This window comes from Protopterus annectens, chromosome 4.part0 (assembly GCF_019279795.1).
Source record: "Protopterus annectens isolate FY-2018-M chromosome 4.part0, PAN1.0, whole genome shotgun sequence".
Lineage (NCBI taxonomy): Eukaryota > Metazoa > Chordata > Ceratodontiformes > Protopteridae > Protopterus > Protopterus annectens.
In genome coordinates, this window is record NC_056733.1 from 741021136 (window position 1) to 741049006 (window position 27871).

The 27871-nt window shown below is 40.3% G+C and overlaps 1 protein-coding gene across 1 annotated transcript in view; it reads right to left on the reverse strand.

The window, feature by feature from the left end:
- The window catches only part of TXNRD2 (thioredoxin reductase 2), a 1479392-nt gene that overhangs the window by 1173268 nt on the left and 278253 nt on the right, over positions 1-27871 (reverse strand). Inside the window, exon 6 of the mRNA XM_044068698.1 lies at positions 3634-3712. Within this exon, the coding sequence (XP_043924633.1) occupies positions 3634-3712 (79 nt within the window). The remainder of the gene's footprint in view (positions 1-3633; positions 3713-27871) is intronic.

A 27871-nucleotide genomic window follows, 5' to 3' on the forward strand; every position in this document is an offset into this window, starting at 1 on the left:
AACAGTTGATTTTACATAGAGTCACATCCAAAAAATCTATGGTTACATAAGAAAAATTCATGGTGAATTTCAAAAAACTACTAGAATTATTCAAAGTCCTGTGTAACTCATGTAAAGAATCAACTGATCCTTTCCATAGAAAAAATAAACCATCCACAAACCGTTTATAAAACAAGATACATTTGTTAGGGATGATATAGACATTTTCAAAGGTCGCCATGACCAGGTTCGCATAGCTATTCGTGCAACTTGTGCCCATGGCGACCCCTTTTTTCTGTTTATAACAGATGTCATGGTATAGAAAAACATTGCTATCCAATACCAGCTCCATTAGCAGAGAAAGAAAATCAATCTTATCCCTACAAAAATCAGAATGTTTAGTCAAATAATCAACAAGACAACATAAACCAGCATCATTTGGTATGGGTGTTTGGGCAGATTTAGGAAAGGAATACAAACAGCATTATGTATAGACTTGCATAAATAAGTGTATAAGCATGTCCTTACTTTAAAGGAACTTAGACCTTAGAAAAATAACACTCTAATAATATGCTATACATCTAAAGTAATAAGATGTGATGAGCATTTAGGAAAGAAAAAAAAAAACATACATTTTAGGAGCAAATGAAAAAAGGGGACAAGGCAATGAAATGGGCAGAAACTAGACAAACTTGTGGGTTGCTGAACTCAGATCAACTTTCATATACATGTCTAATGCTAGAGATGAAAGATGATGTGTGGAGGCTATACAGTAAATTTGTTAAAACCACAAACAGTAGGTTTTATAAATGAAGGACAAAAAGAAATGGCAAACTGAAAAACAGCAATAAATGCAGCATATAATTATGATGTGTCTTTTGGCTTTTCCCGGTTAGGGGTCGCCACAGCGGAATTCCGGTCCACTAATGATTGGCAGTTGATTTTTACATACCGAGTTGCCAGCCTTGACATACAACCTTCAATGAAGGTACGCCCATTCACACGTCTCCACGCAGAAGACGCTCTGAGAATCGAACCAGACAGCGTCTTACTGTGAGGCGACAATGCTACCGCAGCACCACCACCGTATTTGAAAAGACACATACAACATTTAAAAAAGTAGTTTGGAGTGAATGACTAAAGATAGACATATTGACTTATTTACCAGGAAAGACTGCACAGCTGGCCCTTTTCAGCAGAAGCCAAGGGAGAAAAGCTTCAAGGTTATCATATTTAATGGAATTATTTACAACACATTTTATGATGCAGTTTCAGTAACTATACAACATAACAGTCAGTATAATAAAACTGCATTGATATTCACAACTAATAAATTTGCAAGCCTTGTACCGAGACTTTGCAGAAAGAGTGGTGTACAAGATAGGTAGGAGTAATTTAAGAAATACAATAAAGTGAGGTAACTAGGGGGAGATAAGCAAGCATGAGTGTTAACAGAGAAGTAGTGATGAAATAGTAATTTGGTTGTGCTAATCAGAGAGGTACAGTAGTTTAAGAAATACAATAAAGTGAGGTATAAGAAGGGGATAAGCAGGTTAAGTGATTTTAGTGCTTTAAAGGGAGGTATAAAAAAGGTGATGAATGGTGTTAAGAGAGCTATGTCCCAGATAAGGAGCAGGGACAAAGCTAGGAGTTGGAGGACATTTTTGTAACAGTTTGAAAAGATGAAGGTGTGTGATAGACCTGATCGATATAGGAGTTTTATTACAAGTTGAGAAAATGAATAATACACTTCTGATGTCTCACTGAGATGAAAAAAAAAACATGTTAATGTACTGTATTTCAACTTCCTTCTGAAAAAATAAACACTACCCCAACAATCCCTATCATTTTTATTCGACAGTGATCATGTTAACTATCCTGTGCTTTCACATACAGCATATCTTCTAATTTATACCCCCAAAAGATAGCTACCTTTCTGTGTACACCTCTACTCGTGAAGAAATGATATTAACACTTCCACAGCAATCTGTCAACTAGCAGCTCTCAACATCTACACCCACTAAACTAACCATTATTAATAATTGATTTGCAAGAATCATGCAACTGCCCTCCTCTTTCATACACAGCCTGCCCCCCAAAATAAAACAACCACTTTCTGCCCACATTTCTGATGTATAATTGTGAAGAAAGTGCAAGGTGCAATGGCCTTAGTAATGAATTGTAACTTGTTTACAGATACATACATTGACCCTAGACAAGCCAGACTATGTAGCTGCTCTGAGCTTTTACTCACAAGCTGTCCCTTACCACCAAAAACAGAGCAACCCCTCTGATGTTAAGTTGTAATAAAAGGAAAAGAACAAATAATCACAGTATAAATTATTCATACTTGTTACTCTTCGACATTATAAACAGTCTCCCAGTCCACCAAGCCACAACAACAACTTTATCATGATCACCTAACTGCCCTTTGCTTTCATCTACAGATTACCCCCAAGAACAGCCATTTCTGACAATCACATATGATAACCAAAAGTGGAATAAAAATATGGTCATAGCAATGTATTTCAGCTTGCTGCCATAGTTGTCTCACTCTGACATGATTACATTCAGTCAATGGCTTGTCAGAGAGATGGTTAAAAAAGCACTTCAAACCTTATTAGAAAGGCTAGATATGAAAACAAGCAGAGTTTATGTAAATAGGGAACAACAATTCAAAAACTGCAGTATAACAGCATAAGGAAAAGAGGAAACAAGCTGTATCTGGTGAATCTGAGATCATATTTTATGCTTCTGCCTTACATTTTAGGAATTGTAAATATAAATGATCACAATGTTTCACAAAGTGGTCAGTGCACAGTAAATGTCATCACCCAGTCTTCCAATTCATCAGATTCCTCCAGCACTTATCACTGTATTTGTTTCCTTACCATATCATAAGTTCAAATAACTGAGACTCTAACAGCTGGAAAGGCTGCAGAAATACCTCACTAAAGGAATCACAGGCTTAAAGCAGATGCCCTATGCTGACCATCTAAAAAACTCCAGTTATACGCTGTGGCATATCGTCTACTCAGAGGCGATCTCTGCTTAACATGTAAGGCCATGTCAAACCCTGAGCTGTTGGACATGTTCCACTTAAAGAAATCCCAATCCCTCAGAGCCACATGCTCCAGGGATCTAAATCTTGTTTTGTTCATTGTGATGACATGCTGGAGGGATAGGTTCCCGACCCAGAGACTCCCCATACTCTGGAACAGACTGCCCATACATGTCAAGCAGAGAGCCTCCTTAGCCCTCTTCAAAAGGAACCTTGACGATTGGATGGGAAAAAGGAAATTCACCCCAGAGATCACATCAGTTGCCTGCTAGACAGGGGTCCAGGGAAGTAAATATTGTGGGAAGAAATATCCAGGGAATTGTTATGGCTAGGCTTGTATAGGCCGCCCTAGGGCCGCTAGCCTAGTACCAACCTATGAACCTATAATAAAAAAAAGGCAAGTAGCTAAAGCTCAGTGAGACTTGTGTGGTAAATGTTGCATTACCATGACTGAGCACAATACATGGCTGCCACCATCTCATTCAAATATATCACCCAATATCACTACAAACCACTGGGGTGAGGGTAGACATTACAATCATCCCCCTTATCTTATAATCTGATAAAAATAAATGGAATGTTAGAGATCTTACCTCTTTACCGGATTTCAGTGTGCCACAAACTGTGTGATCATCAACAAAAGAGCCCTTCATGTTAAAATAGTTCACCTTTCTGTAAAACAAACAAATAAGCTATTTTATACTTAAATTTGCTACAAGACGTCATCTTTTCATGCTATTGTTACTTCTCGCACATCATTCATCTTTCCCCCCATCATCATACCTCCCCCTTTACAGTGCCCTGGATGGAAAATCAGGGATGCTGCTGTATTCAAGTCAAAAGTCAATAAGCCAAGGATTATATATTCTTATCTTCACAGACTCCAGAGTGGAACATGCTGTTGCATAACACACTGGAGTTATAAGATGCTCACACCTCATTTTATATGAAAATACTAAAACTGCACCTAAAATTATTCACAGAAATAAAAGAGAAAAAAAAAAACAAAAATACAGAAGTCAGCTTACACACAGCAGTGGCTACTAATAGAAATGCAGGACACCCAAGTTCAGCAGCACAACTGAAAATGTCAAAAGGAATTAGAATTCTAACATTACAGTGAACTTGGGAGGGGCATCTTCTACACTTGTGTAAATACCTTACTCACATGATGCAATTTACTCGACTATAAACTGCACAACTTCTGCGATGATAGCCAAGAAACAAATGCAAACACACAGTAGTACTCTGACATGCAAAGACTGGAAGCAGCAGATGACTGCACCATTACCAGAACCTCATCAGTACTTGGTCCCAACTAAAGAAGTATTAGAAAGAACAGCAGAGGAAAGTATGCCCCAAAAGAAATTCAATGCAATTAATGCATGTGGAATTCTAATGAAATACTTCCAAGTAAATACTCTATTAACTTTGTTTATGGCTCTTACTCCTGATGGGTTTTCAATAAATTATCTAGGGAAAGGACCAGCACAGCCAAAAAAGAAAAAAAACTTTTCTTACACTGTTAAGGATACCAATGGAAAAATTAAATCAAAAAGGTTAAACCTTTGGTAATCCACCACAGCAAAAATTCCAAGAAAATATAAATAAAATAAAACGATGTTTATTCCAAGGTAAAGAACAAGTAAAATAATAAAATGCAGTCCTTCAAAGTCTGACAAGAGCTTTCAGCAATTTGCCTTCTTCAGATCGTAAAACTAGAACTGTTATTTTCACTTTTAAAAGACGTGCATCCAATAAATTTCAGATTTTCAAAGGGCAATTTGCATTTGACCAATCATGAGTGTTTTTAACTTTTACATGATAAATTCAGTCGTGATTTCCACCAACTCAAAAAAACACAGAGACCAATCATCTCCTAATAAAAGACCAAGCTTTCTCTTTTCACCTATCGTGTCACTCCAAATTAATGCAAATGCGATCCTATGCTGAAATACGACAGTCTTTCAATATATGGTGTGCAGCTATTACTGGCCAATCTCACATTTGTAAGATAGCATAAACGCTCATTCCACCAGTCATATACCTTCTGATTTTAATACTGATGGACCAATCTTGGAATTTTTGCTGTGGTGGATTACCGAAGGTTTCACCTTTTTCAGCACAGCCAAAAAGGCCCCATTTAATACTACACAACCATTTAACTAGAATAATTAATAAGTATATTGGCAGCTTCATGCTGAATACTCTGAGCGACCTATAGCCTGAATGAATTTCTTCAATGACAGAATGATGTGTTGACTAGGCTTAGGCGGGCCTGGCTTGTTAAAGGACAACCTCAAATATATCACTCAGTACTTCCCAAATCTGCTTTGGCTTTTTGCTTACTTTTCCAGTGCCAAGATGACATTTCTGGCCCATGAGGCTTAACTTTTACAGTTGAGAATGATCAGATATTTTCTTACTTGGCACCAGATCTCCTTTACATCTGGGCAGTCTTCAATAGCAGCCATTTCTACAGCTTCATTAGTGATTCATCAATGCCTTAAAGGAATTTTGCAGCATATTTCATAAATAAAATATTTCTCAAAAAATTCCCCACACTAACTGGTCTGTCAGTGGGATGTAATTTTACTGAATCCAATGGGGGCCAAACAGCATCAGCAGGAGACATTACTGGATTTTTGCCTGGAAATGTTTACACAGATATTTTTTACCCCAAGTACACTCCAGATAATTTTTCCTGATGGAGACAGTAAATGCTGGAGGTTTGAAAGGGAAAAAAGAGGTAATTGAGAACATATTTTCTGGGAGTGCATTGAGTTGTCAGATTAAGGATTCCCTGTGGGCTGCACTGTCGGAGATGCTGGGTGGGCAGATTGGTCTGACAAGGGAGATGATTTTCTTGAGCTATGATACAGAATAGGAATTGCCTAGACATGTTAAGGTCTTGCTGTGTCTAATAATGGTGGCTGCCAAAAAAGCAATTATTAGAAAATTGAAATCATTGAGCAAGTACCAGATTGGCATAGCTATTAGCGCAGGGGGTCCCCATTGCTACCCCCCATCTCTGCCAGTAATAAGTATTGCCATAAGTAAACACATTGTTTTCCAGTACCAATTCTAGTAAACTACTTCAAATTAATGGGGTATTGGATAGAAATAGGCTAGCAAATTTCCGAATGGATTTTATGCCAAATTCGTTTGGTATGCACGTAAATAAATTATTTACATCCAAACTTAGCAAAAGCAAGTCTTCAAACGAGCATCTATTTTCCATACTTCCATGTAGATTTTGCAAGAAGTCTGCTGAGTCTTTTATAACAGTGTTTTCTCTGTTCAATAGCTTCTTTAATTCATTCCCCAGAGAGATAGATAGGGGCTGTGTGACCCAGTGGGAAAAGGAATGGTTGGATAACACTAGAAATACCTGGACCAACAAACTACTAATGTATAGTAGATTTGTGGATGATATCTTTATTGCATGGGAAGGATGTGAAACTTCACTCAATTTCATTGATTTTTTTGAGCTTGAAAACTACCTTCCTGAAATTACAGGTTAAAAGCTCAAGTCATGAAATAGAATTTTTGGATGTGAAATTGAGTTTAGATCCTGTAAAAAGTATTGAAACAATGATATACAGAAAACCTATGTGGCGCTATCATATGCTACACTACTCAACTATGCATCCCAGGCATATTTTCCAAAATATAGTGGACAATCAAGCAGTACGAGTATCGAAACTTTCTACAAACGAAGACGTTTATTTGATGGAACATGAGAAATTGTTGAATAACTTCATGGAAAGATGGTATAAAGAAAAAAAGATTACTAAAAACAAAGAGCAAATATTGGGAATACGTGAACATAAAGGTAGACCTCATTATTCTAAAAGGAGTGAACAAGAGATGAAGCAGAATAAAGAAAGCTGCTCCAAAGAACACAAAGTAAGGTGTACGATCACATATAGTACAGACAATGCAGCTACATTTGGCACTATTAGGAAATATTGGCCGATCTTAACTTCAGATATTAGAATTAAAGAACTGGTAGGAGAAAAACCCAACTTTGCATTTAAGAACAAAAAGAATCTAAAAAGGCTTTTATGCCAAAAAGATGGAATAGAGATGAGAAATGATATCACTCGGACTGCTCCTACAAGGCCCAACAGAGGTACACACAAATGTGGTTTCTGTAAAGCATGTGCTTGAATTAACACAAAAGATACATTTACACATCCTGTAACAAATAAGATATATACTTTCCAAGGGTTAGTGAATTGCAATAGCAGGAACCTAGTATATGTTGAAACCTGTAGTATCTGCACAGCTTATTATATAGGCAAAATGAACAGAAAATTCAAGGAACATATTCTTTGCCGCATATGGGATAGAAGGAAAGTACAGTTTTGTACCTACCATAAATGTAGATGTCCGATAGATATGCAACTGCAGTCATAACATATGGGTTGTCCTGCCTCAGGCAGCCCTCAGTCGGCCGGATTCCAAAGTCTGGGTCCGGCGTCGGCTGGTGTCGCCTCCTCTCCAACGTCAGAACGGCTGGAGTATAAAGGCATCGGCCGACGCCATCTTCTTCAGTGTTTCTTGCCCCAGATGCCAGGTGCCCTCCAAGGAAGGCTAAATTTGGTGAATGGATAAACAATTCCAGACATGCACAACAGTAATAAACAGATACACCATAAAAGATACCCCCAGCAAAAAGGAATAGGGGTAGTGGACCCAAAAAGAAAATTGCAGAGGGGTAGGAGGGAGGAAAATCGACTGCAGTTGCATATCTATCGGACATCTACATTTATGGTAGGTACAAAACTGTACTATGTCCTTCAAGAATGCAACTGCAGTCATAACATATGGGTTGAATACCATAGCCAAGCTGGGGTGGTTGGAACTAATAAAGGGATGGTGTAGCTAAAATGCCCTGCAGGACTGCCGAAGCAAAGCCTGCTCGGGATCTGGAGTATAAAGGCAGGTTGTAGTGCTTGGTAAATGTATGCACGGAGCTCCATGTAGCAGCCTCTAGAATGTCCTTTGTAGCCACTCCTCTTAGGAAAGCTGTGGATGTGGCTATAGCTCTGGTGGAGTGTGGCCTAATATTGGCTGGCACACCTTTTCCATGAAAGGAATAGCAGAATCTGATGCAGTGTCCAATCCATTTTGAAATTGTTTGTTTGGAGATTGCTTTTCCTTGAACTCCAGCAGCATAGGCTATGAACAGTTGGTCAGACTTTCTGGTGGTCTTTGTTCTGTCCAAGTAGTAGCGTAGTTGTCTGTGTATGTCCAAAGTATGTAGCAGCTTTTCCCCCTTGTTTTGAGGATTGGGGAAGAATGTAGGCAGGTGAATAGCTTGATTTAGAGACACCCTGGAAATTATTTTTGGCATGAAAGAAGGATTGGTCCTTAGAGAGACTCTGTCCTGATGAAAAATGAGAAAGGGAGGTACTGCCATGAGTGCCTGTATTTCCGAGACTCTTCTTGCTGATGTTACTGCCAATAGAAACACCGTTTTCCAGGATAGAAATTGCATTTCTGAAGATGCTGCTGGTTCAAAGGGAGGAAGAGTTAATTTTTCCAAGATGAAATTGAGGTCCCATGCAGGTACTGGTGGTTTTCTGGGAGGTTTGATATTCTTTATCCCTCTTAGGAACTGTCTTAGCAAGGGATGTGAGAACACAGGTGGATCACAATTGTATTTTGATGAGATTGCTGAAGCGTGAATCTTTATGGAAGAATATGAGAGACCAGTATGAAACAATTCTGCCAAGTATTCTAATATCTGAGGTATGCTCAATACTGTTGCATCCTGACCCTTGTTGGCATTCCAGATGATGAATCTCTTCCACTTGGGTGAATAGGTCTTTCTGGTGGAAGGTCTGCATGCTTCCAGTAAAATCTCTTGTACTTCTTTGGAAAGAGAGATATCGGAAGAAGTTATGGTAACCTCCAGGCTGTCAGATGCAATGTTTGCAGGTTTTGATGAACAGTCCTGTAATTGTGCTGGGTTAGAAGCAGAGGCCATAGAGGCAGAGGCCACGGTTTGGTCCGAGTTATGCTCAACAGCAATGGGTACCAGTGCTGCCTTGGCCAGTCTGGAGCTATCAAAATGCCTGTTGGTTGTTCTGCTTTGATCTTCAGTATCACCTTGGTCAGCAGTGGTAGAGGAGGGAATGCATACATTGTTAGGGAATTCCAGCTGAAGGAGAGAGCATCCATTTTCCAGGCTAGAGGATGGTGAGTTCTTGTACAAAACTTTTCCAGGTGATGGTTCAGGTGAGAAGCAAAGAGATCTATGTCCGGTCTTCCCCATGCCCTTGTTATTTGTGAGAAAATGTGAGGATGCAGCATCCATTCGTGTGGATCCCAGAAATTTCTGCTCAGCTTGTCCGCCAGAACATTGTCCTTGCCTGGCACAAACTGGGATTGCAACTGGATCTTCAGACTCAGGGACTTTTCCCAAAGAATCATTGTTAATCTGCAGAGGGGATAAGAATGAGTGCCTCCCTGCTTGTTTATATACCACATAACAGTGGTGTTGTCTGTCCTTATTAGCAAATGTCCTTGTTGAAGTGATCTTTCAAAAGTTTCGATTGCACGTATCACTGCCAACATCTCTTTTTGATTTATGTGCAGATGCCTTTCCCTTGGGTTCCATTGCCCTTGAATGCATCTGCCCTCCATGTGCGCCCCCCATCCATGATCCGAGGAGTCTGTTGTAATGATTTGACCTGCTTGAGGTTTGTTGAAAGACATGCCTTGGTTTAACTGACTTGCTTGAGCCCACCACAAGAATTCCCTTTGCAGACATGGAATAAGTGGGATTACGTCCTCTAGGCTTTGGCTGTGTTGGGACCATAAGCTTTTTAAGTACCATTGCAGCTTTCTCATATGAAGTCTTGCCAAAGGTATCAGAAGAATGCAAGATGCCATGAACCCCAGGGCCTGCAGGACTTTCCTTGCAGTCAGCTGGGAGAGCTTTGCTAGGCCTTTGAAGTACTCTGGTAACTGCTCTTGTTTTTCTTCTGTGAGAAATGCCATTTGTGTTTGTGTCCAGTTTGGCTCCCAGGAAAATAATCTGTTGGGATGGCAGTAGTCTTGATTTTTGAATGTTGACTGTGTATCCCAAGGCATGAAGTAATTGAATGACATAGTCCAAGTTTGTTATCAAGGTTTGTTTGTTGTCTGCTTGTATCAGGCAGTCGTCCAGGTAGGGGTATATTTGAATCCCCTGGAGTCTGCAGTGTGCCACTACTGATGCCAGGCATTTCGTGAACACTCTGGGCGCAGTAGATAAGCCAAACGGCAATGCTGAGAATTGATAATGCTCTGTCCCTGCAAGAAATCTGAGGTATCTTCTGCAACTGTGTCTGATTGGGACATGCAGGTATGCCTCCTTGAGGTCCAGAGTGACCAGCCAAGACCCCTTGCCCAGCATGGGAAGGAGTTACTGTAACGTCAGCGTTTTGAACTTTGGCACAATGAGAAAAGTATTTAGAGTAGACAAGTCCAGTATAGGCCTCCATTGGCTTTCTTTTCTTGGAACAAGGAACAGTCTTGAATAAAATCCCTGGCCTTGTTCCTGAGGAGGGACCTTTTCTATTGCTTTTATTCTTAGCAGCTTTGAAACTTGAATGAGTGCCTCTGCCCTTTGATGATGTGGCAGGTTTGGCATGCCTTGTCTTATTGGTAAAGTATGGAAGTGGAATCTGTAACCTTTGTCTATTAAATCCAGAATCCAGTTGTCCTTGGTTAAGATATGCCAGTTCTTTGAGAATAAGGATAATTTTCCGTCTAAAGGTGCTTCTCTTTGAGCTTTGGTAGGCGTCATGAAAGTCAAGTCATTGTGATTGTCCTTGTGGTGCAGCTGGACTGCCTGCGCCACTTCTTTGATTTGGTGGTTGCCATTGGTGGCCCCTGTAGGAGCCTCGGTATTGCCCTCTACCTCGAGCACGCCTGTTTTTTCCCCTTTGAAACTTGTCAGTGTCTGGAAAGGACCAATTCTTTGAAGGCCAATTCCTGCTGAATCTGGGTGGCTGAACCTGGAGGAAATCTTTGACTGTCTGAACTGACTTAGCCTTTTCCTCAATGGACTTCAACACATCTTGTGCATTAGCACCAAAAAGCTTCTGTTTTTCCAGAGGTGCATCAAGTAACTTTACTTTAACATGGTCTGGCAGTGGCTGTTCTTTTAACCAAGCATGTCTACGATAACAGCCCCTGTCATAGCTGCCCTACATGAAGCCTCCAATGCATCATAACCACACTGAAGAAAATGATTGCTAACCTGCTGAGAGTTATGGACCAGATCCTGCAATGCCTTTCTATCAATAGACTCAGGAGAGGCTAGTTTTTTCTGTAAATCATCCAGTAAATAATCCTGGTACTGAAACATATGAAAAAGGCAGTTAAGTGACCTCATGGCAAGGGTGGAAGAGGTATAAACTTTTTTACCCCATCTCTCCAGGGACCTTGCTTCCCTATCCGCTGGCAGTGGATTCTTGGCTGAGGAAGTAGCCACTCCTTCGGGGCCCTGTGAAATAGTTTCAAGATCCACAGAGTGGGCCTTAACGAGATGCTTGTGAGTGTCAGGGACCCTGTAATATCTGTCTGGCTTGACAGGAGCAGGAGGGAGAAAATCAGGGTTAGCACTGGAGTCGGAGAAAACATCATCCAGGACATCCATAACTGGAGGGATAGCTAAAGGTCTGAGCTGGGGTAACTTGAGGAAAGTACGTAGCCTTTTCCTAGAATCAGAAAATTCCTGACCCTGCCACTTAAAATGCTCCCTCATAGAGTGGAGGACTTCACCAAATGAAAAATCCTCTGGAGGAGAGGCAGAGGGAATTGACTCCTCAGCATCAGAGTCCTCATAGGCCTGGAAGGATTCTTCTTGGGTATCTGAATGCTCTGAATCCCCAGAGGCTTCATCTGAAGAGAGGTTGTCAGCCTGCTCAGTTCTAGGCCTTTTCTCTGCAGGCGGCCGAGAACCTCTGTCTGGGTGAGGCTGAGACCCCCTGATAAGAGAGATAAGATCTGCAGCAAGAGACATTATCTGTTTATCAGAAGAGGAGGCCTGGGCAGTAGGTTTAGGATGGGCCTTGGCCTGGCTGGCGGCCTTAGCACGTGCAAAGGCCTTGATGGACATGGATACAGGAGTCCTAGCTGCCCCACGTGCAGGAGTAACCTTGTCTACGGGAATGGTGTCGTCTAGATTCAGAACTTCGGTTTCTGAAGGAAAATCAATAACCGGCACCGGTGTAGTCTCCGGGACCGAAGGACGAGTTACCGCTGTGTCGTCGGCCTGGAGCGGTTGAATTACCGCTTCCGAAGGGACCGAAGCACACGCAGAGGGCTTAGGAGAAATATCGGTAGAGGACGCGGGCTGCGGATGTCGGTCCCGGTCTTTTCGTTTTTTGGAAATTTGTGTTGTCGGTTGTTCCGACTGCATGATATAAGCGAAGGATTCGCCGAAAAAGCCTTCGGCAAATTCTGCCCGGCGCCTGAGGGTGCGCTTATTAGAGCAAGCACAGGCAGCACAGGCCGAGACGTCGTGGTCTGGGCCCAGGCAAGGAAGGCAGTAAGAATGGAAGTCCTTATGAGATATTTGTTTACCACAAGACAAACAATTATTAACTTTCTCAATTTGTTCTGACATCGGCGGAGGCAAGAAAAAATGTTCCCCAACGGGGTACTTAGCTTTTAGTTGACTTCGGAAACTGAAAACACAGGAGCTGACCGACCGGCACTTGCGAACTGCTTCTGCTTCGGGCACCGCACGGCAAGAAAGACTGAAGAAGATGGCGTCGGCCGATGCCTTTATACTCCAGCCGTTCTGACGTCGGAGAGGAGGCGACACCAGCCGACGCCGGACCCAGACTTTGGAATCCAGCCGACCGAGGGCTGCCTGAGGCAGGACAACCCATATGTTATGACTGCAGTTGCATTCTTGAAGGACATCAAGGTAGAAACTAATTCTCTCTACCAACATATCTCTAGATTTGAGAACCACTCTTTTAGATTTATGGTTTTATCAAACATTAAAGAAAGTATACCAGGTGGTGACCTAATGAATAAAATGGAAGCTGAAGAAGCAAGGTGGATTATGGATCTGAGAGCAGATCATCCCCCAGGACTGAATGGGGTAGTACCCCTAAAACCTATATTAAAAGAGCAAGGCCTGAGAAATAAAAAATAAATACAATCTAAGCTTTCACTTTAAGGAATGATGTCTACAGAATGGGAGTGGCAACTGCTTTGTATATAAAAAGGAAGTTTTTCTTATTTCTAACAGGATCTGAAGAAGGTTAAGCATAACCGAAAGCGCTTATGCTCTATTTTACTGTTTGTTTTACTATTTGTTTTATATAATAAAGAGTTTTTAACAGTCGAATTCGTACTGGGAAGCTCCTACGTAGATCGCTGTTTGTATCAATAGTGCTTTAGCTGTTTTTACAGATCAACAGTTCTTGTAAGAGCTGGTAAGCTTCAACTTAAACTGCTGTTTATGCTTCAGCTGTCTTTAACAGCTCAACAGTTGCTGTAAGAGCTAGCAAGCTTCAACTTAAAGTGCTGTTTATATTAAGAGTGCTTCAGCGGTTTCTTACCAGCCCAACAGTTCTTGTAAGAGCCAGCAAACTTCCACTCTAACTGCTGTTTTTATGAAGATTGTTTCAGCTGCTAACAGCTCAACAGTTTTAGCAAGCTTCAATTTAAACTGCTGTTTGTAACAGCTCAACAGTTCTTGTAAGAGCTACCAAGCTTCCACCTAAACTGCTGTTTGTACTAAGAGTGTTTCAGTTATCTAAATATTTGAGAGCAAGAGGTGGCACGTTCATTCTTTTTTCTTATACATTTTATATTTGAACGGCCTTTAGTGGTGTGATTTGCTCTTTGTGCTAACTATACTAGAAGTAGTGAATGTAACAACAGACATAAAACAACTGGAACTGAGATCTTTAGAAAAAGGGCAAGAGCAAACTAAATAGGGAAAAAAAATGGGAATTGTGGTAATAATACATACAGGGGAGGAATGAGGTCTCAAAGGCAGCAGGACTTGAACGTTTGAGTGAGAAAGATTGGGTACATTATAAGAGATGTACAATGTTTGCAACTGTGAGTGTGTCAATATGGTTTGTGATCTAAAATGCTTGTGACTAGAATTGTGCCTGTGTGATATGTTTGCATTTATATAAATGTATAACTGCTTATGTAGTAAGTGATGGTTTAATAAAGAGGTTTCTTGTTTAAAAAAGACAAAATGAATAATTTATGTAATACTGCTTAGGTTATGATATATAGCAATGGGTCTACTTCAGAAGACTGACAAACCAAAAGACAATCCCAAAAGATTGAAAATTCAAAATACTGAACATTTTTAATGCAGGAGCCAAGCCTGCTTGCATCCCTCCCCCCACACCCCCTGCTAACTATATATACTAACTCCAAGATTGCACAACAGTGGAGAAGGGGCAAATAAATCATAAGAGGTGGAGAACAATGGACACACTGGATTTAAGAATACAACTACAACAGAGTGGGAAAATTCTTGAAACAGCCTGGCCTAGAACTACTTAAAGCAAACAAGTCCTGACCTAGCCTAACGTTCGTTCACCACATTAACAAAAACTAGAGGTTAATAGAGACAACTAGACCACTTTAATGGCAACATGCAGTGCAATTATTTACATAAATTACTCATACACACTTAAAGACTATAGGTGTCTCTTTATTCAACTAGTACAGCTAAATTGTGGAATCATGTCGCACTACCACTGAAAACCTTTCAGAATGCAAACTCATTTCAAACAAAACTAAAACTTGGCCTATTAAATGCCATATTGTCTACTTATTTATTTAGTTTACTGGGGTAACACTGACCACAACAGACCATTTTCAGGCACATCTCAGGTGAAGAAATTCACAAAAAATAAAAACAGAACAAAGTCAAACAGAGTAATCACAGAAGGTAGATAATCCCACAGACAACTAAAGCAATGTGTAGTAATTAGGAGTAAAAAAAAAAAAAAAAAAACAAATGTGACAATTTTTGGAGTAAATAGGGAATCAGTAGGTGAGAACAGTGGGATGTAGGTGAGGAGGGAGTTAGGTTATGGGTCCAGTGGAAAAACACTTGTAGTCAGATTTTTGATGGAGGTCTCGAGTTGTGCTCTGAATGCGGGAAAAATGAGACTTCTTTTAGGTGAGGGGAGAGGACTGTGTTTGGGTACAAGAATGGAGAAGGAATGGTCAGTAAAGTGCAGTTTGATTAGGGTGTCTGGAGAGTGGATTTAATTGGGAGAGATTGCAGAGGTTGTAGGGGATCATTTTATTACAGAGTTTGGCTGCAAGAGGTGAAAATGCACTGGGCTGAAGTAGCTTAAAGAGAACAAACCCTATGAGTACCCATTTGGGTTTGGAGAGGGTGATGCTGTGGTGTTCGGGGGGGGGAGTGGAAATAAACTGGCAGATTTTGTTTTCAATGGACTGTAAAGTGGATGTTTTTTTTTTTTTAAGAGGCTGTGGCTATGATGGGCAGTCCATATTCAAGTTGAGCAAGGACTCCTCCTTTGTCTATTGCAGCTCTAGCTGGTCTGGAGTGAAAAGGAGATATTTTCCATGACCAGAATTAAGAGAGAACTGATCTTTTTCCTGGTGTTTTCAATGGGGCTTTGGAAGATACGTGACTGGTCTAGTCATAAACCTAACTATTTAAAGGATATGATTGTTTCTATTGGGGAAACATTGAGATGTTTAGGAGTTTTTTTTTTTTTTTTTTTTTTTTTTTAGATTTTGTGAAGTTCCAAATATCAAAACATTTTTAATCGGAATCCTATGCCCCACAACCAGCCTTCACCAAATACCTGAAAAGTTTTGCTAGCATTTCCCAACTAAACATTGTTTTGCAACACCTCCACCTCTATACTTGTAATATAAACCTTAGGATAGCCATACATATGATTGTCTCTGAACTTGTTTTATACTCCACGTCTTAACTACAATATTGACGTTTTCTGCCCTACAGAGTTCCTTCCCTCACCTCTGTTTCTTTGAATTTTAAGCACTAATCACATGATCTTTACCTACTTGACAAACTCACCAATACACTTCTTCAAATGCTCAGTGTTCAACATCTATTAATGCATAAATATGAGGGGTGGTAAATGGTTATAGTATTTACCTCAAATATGAGGTACATAGTTTGTTTCTCACCTTTGGAAGAGGAATTAACTGAGCTTAAAATGGCCCACAGAGTAATTACCCATCTTTTATACTGTCAAAATTGTCTTTATTTTCATATGAATGTTTGTTAATGAGAAGTTATGTACCTACCATAACGTTCCATGTTAGTTGTCTTCTCTCACCTTCTTTCTTGCTGGATGGGTTTGAAGCCGACCGACTCGGCCACTTACTAAAGCTCGAGAGCTTATTTTACCGGCTCGAGGTAACCCTATATCCCATGATGCTAGGCGATAACTCCCCAGATCTCGTTTGGAAGCTGAAAAACCTAGCATAGGCCAATAAAACAAAATCCTCCAACTGGAAGGAGGAGGAAGAGGGATAAAACCCCTAAAAGATCATTATCTACACTATGTATATCCTAGGACACCTAGATGGTGAACAAGGGAATATAAGGACCCTTCAAGGAAGGGAAGATCTTCTCGGTCTGTCCAGGCTAGGGGGATGGTGGGTGGGACGCAAGAAAGAAGACAACTAACATGGAACGTTATGGTAGGTACATAACTTCTCAATGTTAAGTTGTCAATCTCGCCTTCATTCTTGCTGGATGGGACCGCGTCCCTAGCACCTTCATCCTGGGTGGCTCATTGGAACAGACTCTTAAGAATGGTGGAACCAAATGTTGCTCTGTCCCTGGAGGCCATGTCCAATTTGTAATGCAAAACAAAGGTATGAGGAGAGGCCTATGTGGCTGCTGCACAGATAGTGTCTATTGGTAGTCTAGCTTGAAAAGCTGTAGATGTAGCTAGTGCTCTAGTTGAATGGGCTTTTGGCTTAGAAGTTAATTCCCTGCCTCCGAGTTGATAAACAGATGTAATCACAGAAGACAGCCACCTAGATAGGATCACCTTAGAAACAGGAAGGCCTTTCTTATTTTCTGCGTACGATAAAAACAGTTGATCAGACTTCCTTATTTGTTTGGTTCTATCCAAATAGTATCAGAGCTGGCGGTGAACATCTAGATAATGTAGCTTCTGCTCCGCTCTATTAGTATAGTTTGGGAAAAATACTGGGAGATCAATTGATTGATTTAAGTTTGTCTGCGAAGCCACCTTGGGTAAGAAGGATAGATTAGTCCTTAGAGAAACTCTGTCTTTATGGAAGATTAAGTAGGGAGGACGAATGCAGAGAGAGTGAAGCTCAGATACTCTCCTAGCAGAAGTAATGGGGACTAGGAAGAGTGTCTTCCAGGAAAGAAATTTCAATGAACAGGAGACCGCAGGTTCAAAGGGGGGAAGAATCAAGGATGTTAAGACTAAATTAAGATCCCACTGAGGTGGAGGGTCTTTGATCGGAGGCTTAAGTAAATATACACCTTTAAGGAAAGCTTTGCAAAGCTTATTGGACATGATGTTGTGGTCCGATAAGCTTGTATGAAAATTCGATATGGCTGCCAACTGAACCTTTACTGTAGGGGCAGAAGACCCTGAATGAAAAATTTTGGCTAGGAAGTCTAACACCGAATGAATTGGGGCAGTAAAGGGATCTATATTCCTTGTCTTTGCCCAGAAGGAGAAACGTTTCCATTTACTAGTGTAAATCCTTCTGGTGGAAGATTTAAGGGAAGCTACTATGATATCTCGGACGGGATTAAAAATCATAGGAAGCCTGGCTAAGGACGGAAGTGGAGCAACCAAGCAGTGCGGTTGAGAGAATGTAGGGATTGGTGCAGCTGCCCCGACTGATGGGTCAACAGATCTGGAGCTGGGTCCAGATGCCAAGGATGAACCAAAAGATAACGATGTAGGAACGGAAACCATATCTGTCGAGGCCAATAAGGGGCAATGCGAATCAACTTGGTTCTCAAGGCGGTTGCTTTCTGAATTACTTGTGGGATTAGAGGAAAGGGTGGAAAGGCATAGAGAAGTCCCCGAGACCAATCTTGGACTAGAGCGTCTCTGAGGGGATGGCTTGGAAGGGGGAAGAGGGTGAAGAAGTCAGGGCATTTGCTGTTTTGGGGTGTAGCAAAAAGATCGCAGCAAGGAAGGCCCCACTTCTGAAAAATCTCTTCTGCCACAGATTGTTTGAGAGACCACTCGTGTGGCATGAGTATAGCTCTGCTCAACCTGTCCGCTATGATGTTGGTCTTCCCGGGGATATGTGTTGCTATCAGAAACCGCTGAGAGGAGATTGCCCATTGCCAAAGTCTGAGTGCCTCTCGACACAGGGGACAGGACTTGGTTCCGCCTTGCTTGTTGATATACCACACTACGGACATATTGTCCATTTGGATTGCAATAGTTCCTAGGGGAAGAAAGTCATGGAGGGCTTGCAACGTTAAAAGCACTGCTCTCATCTCTAGGACATTTATGTGCAGGTGGCGTTTGAAAGGTTGCCAAGTGCCATGGACCATCCTGCCCTGAAAATGCCCCCCCCCCCCCAGCCGATCAGGGAGGCGTCCGATGTCACCGTGGCGACCGGGGGAGGAGGAACAAAGGGTCTGCCTTGATGGACTTGAGGGGACAATATCCACCAGGACAGATGACTTTTGCAAGTTGGAGTTATCATAATCTTGTGGTGCATGGGGAGTTGCTGAAAAGACCATTGGGCGAAAAGCATCCACTGTAGAAGACGCATGTAAAAACGTGCAAGGGGAAGAAGTGTTATGGCAGCCGCCATAAGACCCAATACTTTCAGGACATACCTGGCCTGAATTTTGTCGCTCTGAAGAAGAACATGGACATGGTTTTGAATATCTAAGACCCTTTGATCTGTTAACTTTGCTGAAAGTTGTACGGTGTTCAAGTTGGCGCCTATAAAGGTAATAGACTGACAAGGCGACAAGGCAGACTTTTTGAAATTTATAGAGATTCCTAGCCCTCTGCAAATGTGAATGGTGTAAGCTCTGGCTTGGAGAAGTTGATGCCTGATGGTGGCGGTGAGGAGCCAGTCGTCTAGATATGGAAACACCTGGAATCCTTGCCGTCTCAGGTGAGCCGTAACCGCTGCCATACATTTGGTGGACACTCTGGAGGCTGTAGTGAGACCAAAGGGCAGAGCTCTGAATTGGTAGTGACTAAGCGGAGAAACCTTCTGGAGCACCTGTGAATTTTGATGTGATAGTACGCATCCTGAAGGTCCACGGAACACATCCAATTGTCCTTGCCCAGAAAGGGTAGAATGGACTGTAGCGTGACCAACCGGAATCTTGTTCTCTTTACAAACTTGTTTAGTTTGCTGAGATCTAATATTGGTCTCCAGTCCCCTGTCTTTTTCGGTACCAAAAAGAACCTTGAGTAGATTCCGGATCCTAGTTGGTCTGCTGGGACTGGCTGGATGGCTCTTTTTGCTAGCAGTTTTGATATCTCCGATACTGCTAGTTCCCTTAGACCGGGTGGAATGTCTGGAAGGGTTCCCTTTTGCTGAATTGGGGTTTGGATAAAGGGAATTTTGTAACCCTCGGATATGATCGACTGTACCCATTTGTCTTGAGTAAGGGAAAGCCAGGCTATTGGGTACAGCGATAATCTTCCTGACACCCAAACACTCCACAGGATCCCTAAGAAAAATTAGGAAAGGGGCAGGCTTAAGGCCTAACCTAAGAGTGGAGGGGAGGGAATATAAGGGATAAAAAGGGAAGGTATAAATAGGAATAGAATTCGAGGTAGTCGCTAACTACTGAAAAACAACTGAGTGAAAAAATTAACCAAAAGGGTGACTGAACACTATATTTTTAAAGACTTGCCAGGAGCCGGTAAAAATACGCACCTCGCAAGCGAAAGCGGCAAACGAGATCTGGGGATATCCAGCAAGAATGAAGGCGAGATTGACAACTTAACATTGAATATTACTTTAATGTCTGTTCATGCATATTACTGAGTGTCTGTTTAACAATGTTTTAAAATGTTGGAATTTTTCTCACCAATTCTCTGCTGAAAAGGGTTTTTCACTAAACACAGTTGGACAAAGTCTGGTAAATAAAAACAAAATAAATGAAAAATAAAAAAACAACCTTAGCTACATCAGCTACGGACTGTTAAACTTAAAAACATACCAAGAAATGAAAAATCTTCACATCTTTGTTGCTATATGCACTGAACTACTACAAATCAGCAATAGTTCAAGGGAACACAGCAACAGTAGTTTAAAATGATGGGAAAATTCTTAGACACTTAGCTCTGTAACTGACTGGCCTGGAACTGCCTTAATGGCTTTCAGCTCACTGTTTTCAACACTGCAGATGGATGTTCCATCATATTTTGGTGCTTTGTGTTTTTATTGACAAACCTCAGAATCTGGATACTTAACATTGCAAAATCATGTGTTAAATGTTTATTTTACAATTTAAGAATTGACTGTATATTTGGTAGTGTATGCATTGGTATTTTGAAGGTCTGAGTGGTGTTATTTTCAGCAAAAATTAATTTGGTTTGGTTGAAGTTGAGCATAAAATTTGAGTGCTTTTGTGTTTGTTCCTTACAAATTTATGATTTCATGAAACAGAGAAGGTTATGTGCATTCTTACACTTAGACTCACTTTGGGTTATCTGTCTGCCCTTTCCACTCCTACAGCTTGCCTAATGGAAGTTCCCAGCCTGCACCACTAGTGGCTGCCAGTCAGTGCAGCATCCCATCTCTAAGATAGGTGACCTGGCCATTGTTTATTCATATCCCTTGCATCAGCCAACTGGTACCCAGGCTGTTAACTGAAAAAGTCGGCAGTGTCACATACGGGAGTGCTGCTCCTACGTCTTTGGGCTAGTTTGTTGCCACAGTAAAGGCATCCATGTCTGGAATTAAATCAAGAAAAATAATGGCACATGGAAGGCAGCAGTCTAAAAGATAAAGCTAGACTGCTATGATCTGCTGCTGCACAGCTGCAGTTGGCATTAAGGATACAGCATACCTCTGGGGTGGGACACATACCAGAGCTTAGCTTGCACTCATGCATTCTCTAATTACATGGTAGCTGTCATTTTGCCACCATGCTAGAGAAGATGCATACAAGAAAGAAAAAAATGGCCCTCCCGCTTTCATATCGAACTGCATTCAGGTCCAGCACATCTAACATAATGCTTAGTAAATGATACTCCTCAGATGCATATACTCACCCCCTCCTCAAACTAATATCTTCTGCGAGTCCATCCAAAGTAAAATGAATGCCAGCTCCCAGAACTACATCCAAGATTATCAAACAGAGGAACCCCTTGTCATGAAAGGAAATACTAGGAACACAGTGAGGCTATGCCAAACTCCAAAAAACAGCAAGCGTTGACACCACCAACCACGAAAGGCGGACACCTTGTATATAATCCACAGAATTTATTGAAAATCCAATGCTACAAGTTTAAAATAAAAAGTTAAACGCTACGAAGCGTTTTTCGTCCAGATTAATATCCGGACTTCCTCAGACAAAACACTAGCACTAAAAACAGTTAGTGTTTAAATACAAACAGGTAACCACAGGTGTTTAGCGTTAATTACACAAGATTCTAAATGCACCTTTTTAAAGCAATAGGGTCTAGTATCCCTATTTTTTACAAAAATATTTATAACCTCTGCAAGTTTTAACCAATCATTAAACAAACAGTTTTACTGAGTCTTATTACTGCGATGCTGCTTCACGCTAAACACTTGATTGTATAACCCTTACATGCACCTTACATAAACCATGAAAATGCGTGTTTAATGTAGAATAATAAAATTTTAAAAACGTTGAAGAGATGGTTAACTTATAGACAAAGTCTGTACTCGCAAGTATTGTAGTCTTATTTACAATAGAGTCCTCTATGCATAGTACATAATTGCATTCTCTCCTAAACGTGTCTATGTTAAAAAAAATATATAAATATAAATATAATAATATATATCTTCTTCTAAATTGTCCAAATATAACCGACAAGACACATAAGTAAGTGAACATATAGTTTATACTAAATATTAAGTAAATTAATCTCTCTTTAAAATAAACAATACTAATAATGGTAGCTGTTTAAACCATACTAAAATGTTATTAAATCTAAGTCATTCCTATGTCATTGTTAATAATTAAATAAATATATAATAAGTTACTAGATATAAATTTTTACATTAAACTAATTTAAAAATTGATTTTTTTAAAAAAAAGTTAATTTTTTAAAAAGTTATTTTTAAAAAAATGAATTGATTTTCAATACAGTTGATTTTTAAAAAATTATATATATGCGGCCTAGATGATATACAAATGCTGGTTACGGCTTAAATAAATAGGAAGTATATACTCCAACAAAAAATAAAAAAGTTTTTTTAAAAACTGATTGAACATTTATCTTAATAAACTTCTCATTTTTAATACGCATGCAAGTGAGCATAATTCATTGAGTCCTGGCTCTCTACATGCTCCCAATCGTAACTGCCAGCATAATTCGCTCCTTTCTAGTTCTAATTTCAGATAATTATCATTCAAAAAGTTGTACTCTTGTATATTATTTTTGATTTGATTAATTACCATAAATTTAAAACTATGACCTATGTGTTGTGTACAGTGCCTCGCTAAGGCGTTTTCATTTTTGTTCCTTTAAAAAACTTTTTAACTTTTTTTAAAAAATCAATTTTTAAATTAGTTTAATGTAAAAATTTATATCTAGTAACTTATTATTATATATTTATTTAATTATTAACAATGACATAGGAATGACTTAGATTTAATAACATTTTAGTATGGTTTAAACATCTACCATTATTACTATTGTTTATTTTAGAGAGAGATTAATTTACTTAATATTTAGTATACACTATATGTTCACTTACTTATGTGTCTTGTCGGTTACATTTGGACAATTTAGAAGAAGATATATATTATTATATTTATATTTATATATTTTTTTAACAGACACGTTTAGGAGAGACAATGCAATTATGTACTATGCATAGAGGACTCTATTGTAAATAAGACTACAATACTTGCGAGTACAGACGTTGTCTACAAGTTAACCATCTCTATTCAACGTTTTTAAAATTTTATTATTCTACATTAAACACGCATTTTCATGGTTTATGTAAGGTGTATGTAAGGGTTATACAATCAAGTGTTTAGCGTGAAGCAGCATCACAATAATAAGACTCAGTAAAACTGTTTGTTTAATGATTGGTTAAAACTTGCAGAGGTTATAAATATTTTTGTAAAAAATAGGGATACTAGACCCTATTGCTTTAAAAAGGTGTATTTAGAATCTTGCGTAATTAACGCTAAACACCTGTGGTTACCTGTTTGTATTTAAACACTAACTGTTTTTAGTGCTAGTGTTTTGTCTGAGGAAGTCCGGATATTAATCTGGATGAAAAACGCTTCGTAGCATTTAACTTTTTATTTTAAACTTGTAGCATTGGATTTTCAATAAATTCTGTGGATTATATACAAGGTGTCCACCTTTCATGGTTGGTGGTGTCAACGCTTGCTGTTTTATGAAAGGAAATACGGTCAGCCTAGCTATCTGGAATTTTGTAAATTATATGTCATTTGTGAATATTAATACAATTTATATAGAAGTGTAACAAAAGGAAATACTGCCAGCCCAGCTATCTGAAATTTTGTAGATAATTATGTCATTTGTGAATATCAACATGATTCATATGCTTGTGTTATGAATGTATTAGAAATGTATGTTATGTGTATATCAAACTACAACTACAGACGTGTGTGTTGAACAGGGTTTGTACAGTACTGATCTTAAAAACAACCACAGCATACCCTACTGGAAAACAGAAATGTATATATACAATTGTAACTGTTTACATGTATATATTTTAACAATGGAAACAAACACAGGAGGTTAACTTCAGAAAAATAGCTGAAAATTTAAATTACTTTATGACCATGTAATAAAAGGATGTCATCTTTCAGTTTCGGTGCATTAACAGACAATGTCTAGAACTAGAAGCTGACAAAAAATAAATAAATAAAACAATTGTGTTGTGAAACTCTGAATGTTGTAACAAGAGGTGGCCTAATGGTTAAGGTGTTTGCCTTGGAAGTGTTTATTGTTTTAGGACTTCCAGGATCTACCTTAGATCTAAGAAAAGCCCTTGTCTATGTATTTTCACAGGTAGATACTAAATGCTACCAGCTGCATCAATGGTTGTTTTTGAGCCTGGGAACTGAAGTCAGAGGTCAAGAAGTGATGTCATCCTGCAGGCTATCCCAGCAGTAATATTTCAGATATTAATTTAAGAACTCTTTGAGAGAGATTGAGCATTTTGCATTAGTCTTTGACCTGACAAGAACATCCACTCACCACATCTGCCTTGTTGCTATGCAACTAAGTTAAGTGGGGTACAGTAACTTCTCTTAGATACAGTCAGGAATATGGCAAAGTTTAATTTATATGTTTTCTTTATTTACTGGAGACTGACCTGCAATGTTGTTTTAAATATTTCCTGTGATTCTGAGTTCTCATGTTACTGTGATTTACGGAGTATTTTCTTGTTGTATTAATTATTAAATATATTTAAACCATTCATTGTGGCTGATATTTGAGAGACATATTTAAGTTCTGAGAGTACTTGCATATTTATCTGGTGGCACCGTGGGCCACTCCTAATAACCTTGTTCTTGGTCAAACTACTATTTGGATTAATAGTAACATTACACAGCAAGACCGGACACCCTTTGATAAGGGCCTTAAAGTAGCTGATAAGGACATGGCTGGTGGCAGCGATAACTACCTTATAGTCTGGGCAAAAGGAGGCATAACTAGTAAACCTGTGCCAGCCTTTCCCAGGTGTGTGTGCAAATCAAATCTCCAAGACTGTGTGTATCAGCGACTTGGGCGGGGACAGTGTTGGAGGTTTTGGCTTGGCCACTCAGCTGAGATCTCAACTCTATAGTTGTGCCAGTGGGGAGTCTTATTGGGGACCTGGAGAAACCAGGCCCAGACTGACTGTTGTCTCTGTGTGATCTTAATGGAAATTGCACTTGATGCAGAGAGCTTCATCTGGAAATTCTGTGTGTGTGTACTTCTCCTCCCAACGTGGTGAGGATTGAGGCTCCTTGCTTACTGCCCCAGTGGTGGGGCATCACATATACTGGTTGTCAGTGGTAAAATATCCACATATTAAGTTTCAGAGGTGTGGATACTGAATTTCTGTAGCCTGTAAATGGTGGTCACTGAATAAGGTGTTTCTACTCTCAATCAGCCACACAGTCAAGGTTCATAGATTAGTACTAGGCTAACTGCCCTTGCGAGCCATTTTAAGACTAGCCAATTATCCCTTGTGAGACTCAAACCCTGCACCTTGTGTTTGTAAGGCAAACACCTTAACCATCAGGCCACCTCTTGTTACAACATTCAGAGTTTCACAACACAATTGTTTTATTTATTTATTTTTGTCAGCTTAGTCAGGAAGAGCAGGCAAATATGTCAGCAGAGGAGTATGGCAAGCTGACAAGGAGCCAGTTTGCTGAGATGTGCCAAGACAAATGACTGGTGAATGCCAGCCTAACTAAAGCAGAGATGATTGCAGCTTTAGTCACAGCTGCATCACAGACCAGCAACCAGGACGACAATCAGACTGGCCTTGGGAGGTACAACTCTCAGAAAATGGACAGTTCAACCTTTCTACAGAGGACTTAAAAATCCATTTGGAGTTAAATAAACTTGAACTGGAGGCCAAATGTTTGGCGATAAAATCAGCAGAGAGACTGCGGCAAGAGAAGACTGAGACAACCGGAAGTTGAAGAGAATGACAAGCAGAGGCAACAGGAAAAGGAAATGTGACTCTTCTCCAGGGTCATGGAGCAACCAAACCCCCAGAAGCAATAAAGGTCAGTAAATTTCTTCCACAATTTGCAGAGGGTGATCATTTTGAAATGTTCATTCATATCTTGGAAAGGGTTTGTAAACAGTATAATGTTGACCAAGGGCTCTGGGTATGGTTCCTGATCCTCTTACTCCATGGTAAAGCTGCAACTGCTATTTCTAAATTGTCTGATATGGACTGCTTAAATTATAATACAGTTAAAAATTGTTCATAGGTTGGTACTAGGCTATCAGCCCTAGGGCCTATACAAGCCTAGCCATAACAATTCCCTGACTATTTCTTCCCACACTATTGTTTGAGCGTTTTAACACTTGAAACTTATAGAAAAAAGTTTTGTGAGCACAGACACAAAGCAGATGAAAGCGTGTGTGAAATCTACTGTCGAGTTAAGCACTTATTTTCACAGATGGGTGAGTGGGTGTCAGGTCACCAGTTTTGAAGGGCTGGCAGACCTTTTGTTGAGGGAACAAGTCCTTAACACTTTGCCTTAGGACATGAGAATCTGGTTAGCAGATAGAGAATTTAACACAGCAGAGGAGTTGGGGAAAAAGGGGGACCTATACCTTGCAAGCAGGGCATCACTGCACAGGAAAGGGATACCTAGTGCTGCTCATGGGTCTGGGGGAACCCATGATGGGCAGCCTAAACCACCCCAACAGAGTCTGCCAGTAGCAGAGGAAGCCACTAGTTCAGGTACATGGCCAGGAGCAAGGGTTATAAATGTTTTAAATACAACTAGTGGGGCCATGTAGCATATAGATGTCCATGGAGGCAAGGTGACAATATTCCAAGCTGCGTTCTACACGAACTACAGAATGAAATGGCACCCTAAGTACCATGTTCAGCCATAGCCTCACCTCAGGCTTTGTGCCCACTGAATGGCGCACTGTGACAGTTATCCCACTCCACAAAGGGGGAGCAACGATGGACACCGGGAACTACCACCCCATTAGCCTGACGAGCCTGGTCTGCAAGGCCATGGAACGTATCATCATAGAACTCATAAACGAAGACATTGGTAATCTCCAAACTCTGGAATCTACCCAGTTCGGATTTGTAAAAGGCAGATCATGTCTATTAAACCTGATTGACTTCTTTGAAGCAGTCACCAAAGCCATAGATGAAGGTCAGGTGGTTCACACAGCTTATCTAGATCTCGCCAAGGCTTTCGACACCATGCCCCACTCTGGAATTATAGATAAGCTCACTAAACTAGGTATAGATCCCTATGTCACAAGATGGGCTGCCAACTGGCTCAAGGACAGAACCCACACTGTGAAAGTAGCAGACTCCAAATCAGACTTCAGACCAGTAACAAGTGGAGTACCACAGGGTTCAGTCCTGGGTCCTCTCCTGTTTGCCATCTACTTCTCTGAAGTACAGGCTAACACAGAAGGAGCCATAATCGAAACTCCTAACGATGTGGACATACTACAAAAGGGCCTCACTGAGACAGATGCCTGGTGTAAAAGACATGGCCTCAAGCTCAATGCCAAAAAGTGTACTGTCATCCCCTTTGGTAAAAACTCTGTACCCATGAACTACCACATAGCTGGTAGTCTACCTAATGCTGAAAATGTGATAAGAGACCTTGGGAGACAGGTGAACAGTAGTCTCTCCTTTGATAATCACATTGCCACAGTGGTCAGGAAATCCTTCTACGTGGCTCACCTCATCACAAAAGGTTTCTCATCCAGAAAAAAAAGAGGTCATTGTTCCGCTCTACTCATCACTCATTAGACCCATTATAGAGTACAACGCCCCTTTTGGTATGTACCTCACAAGACATCTACAACAACTGGAAAGGCCACAGAAATACCTCAAAAAGAGGATTACTGGCCTCAAACAGATGCCCTACACAGACAGTCTCAAAAAACTCCA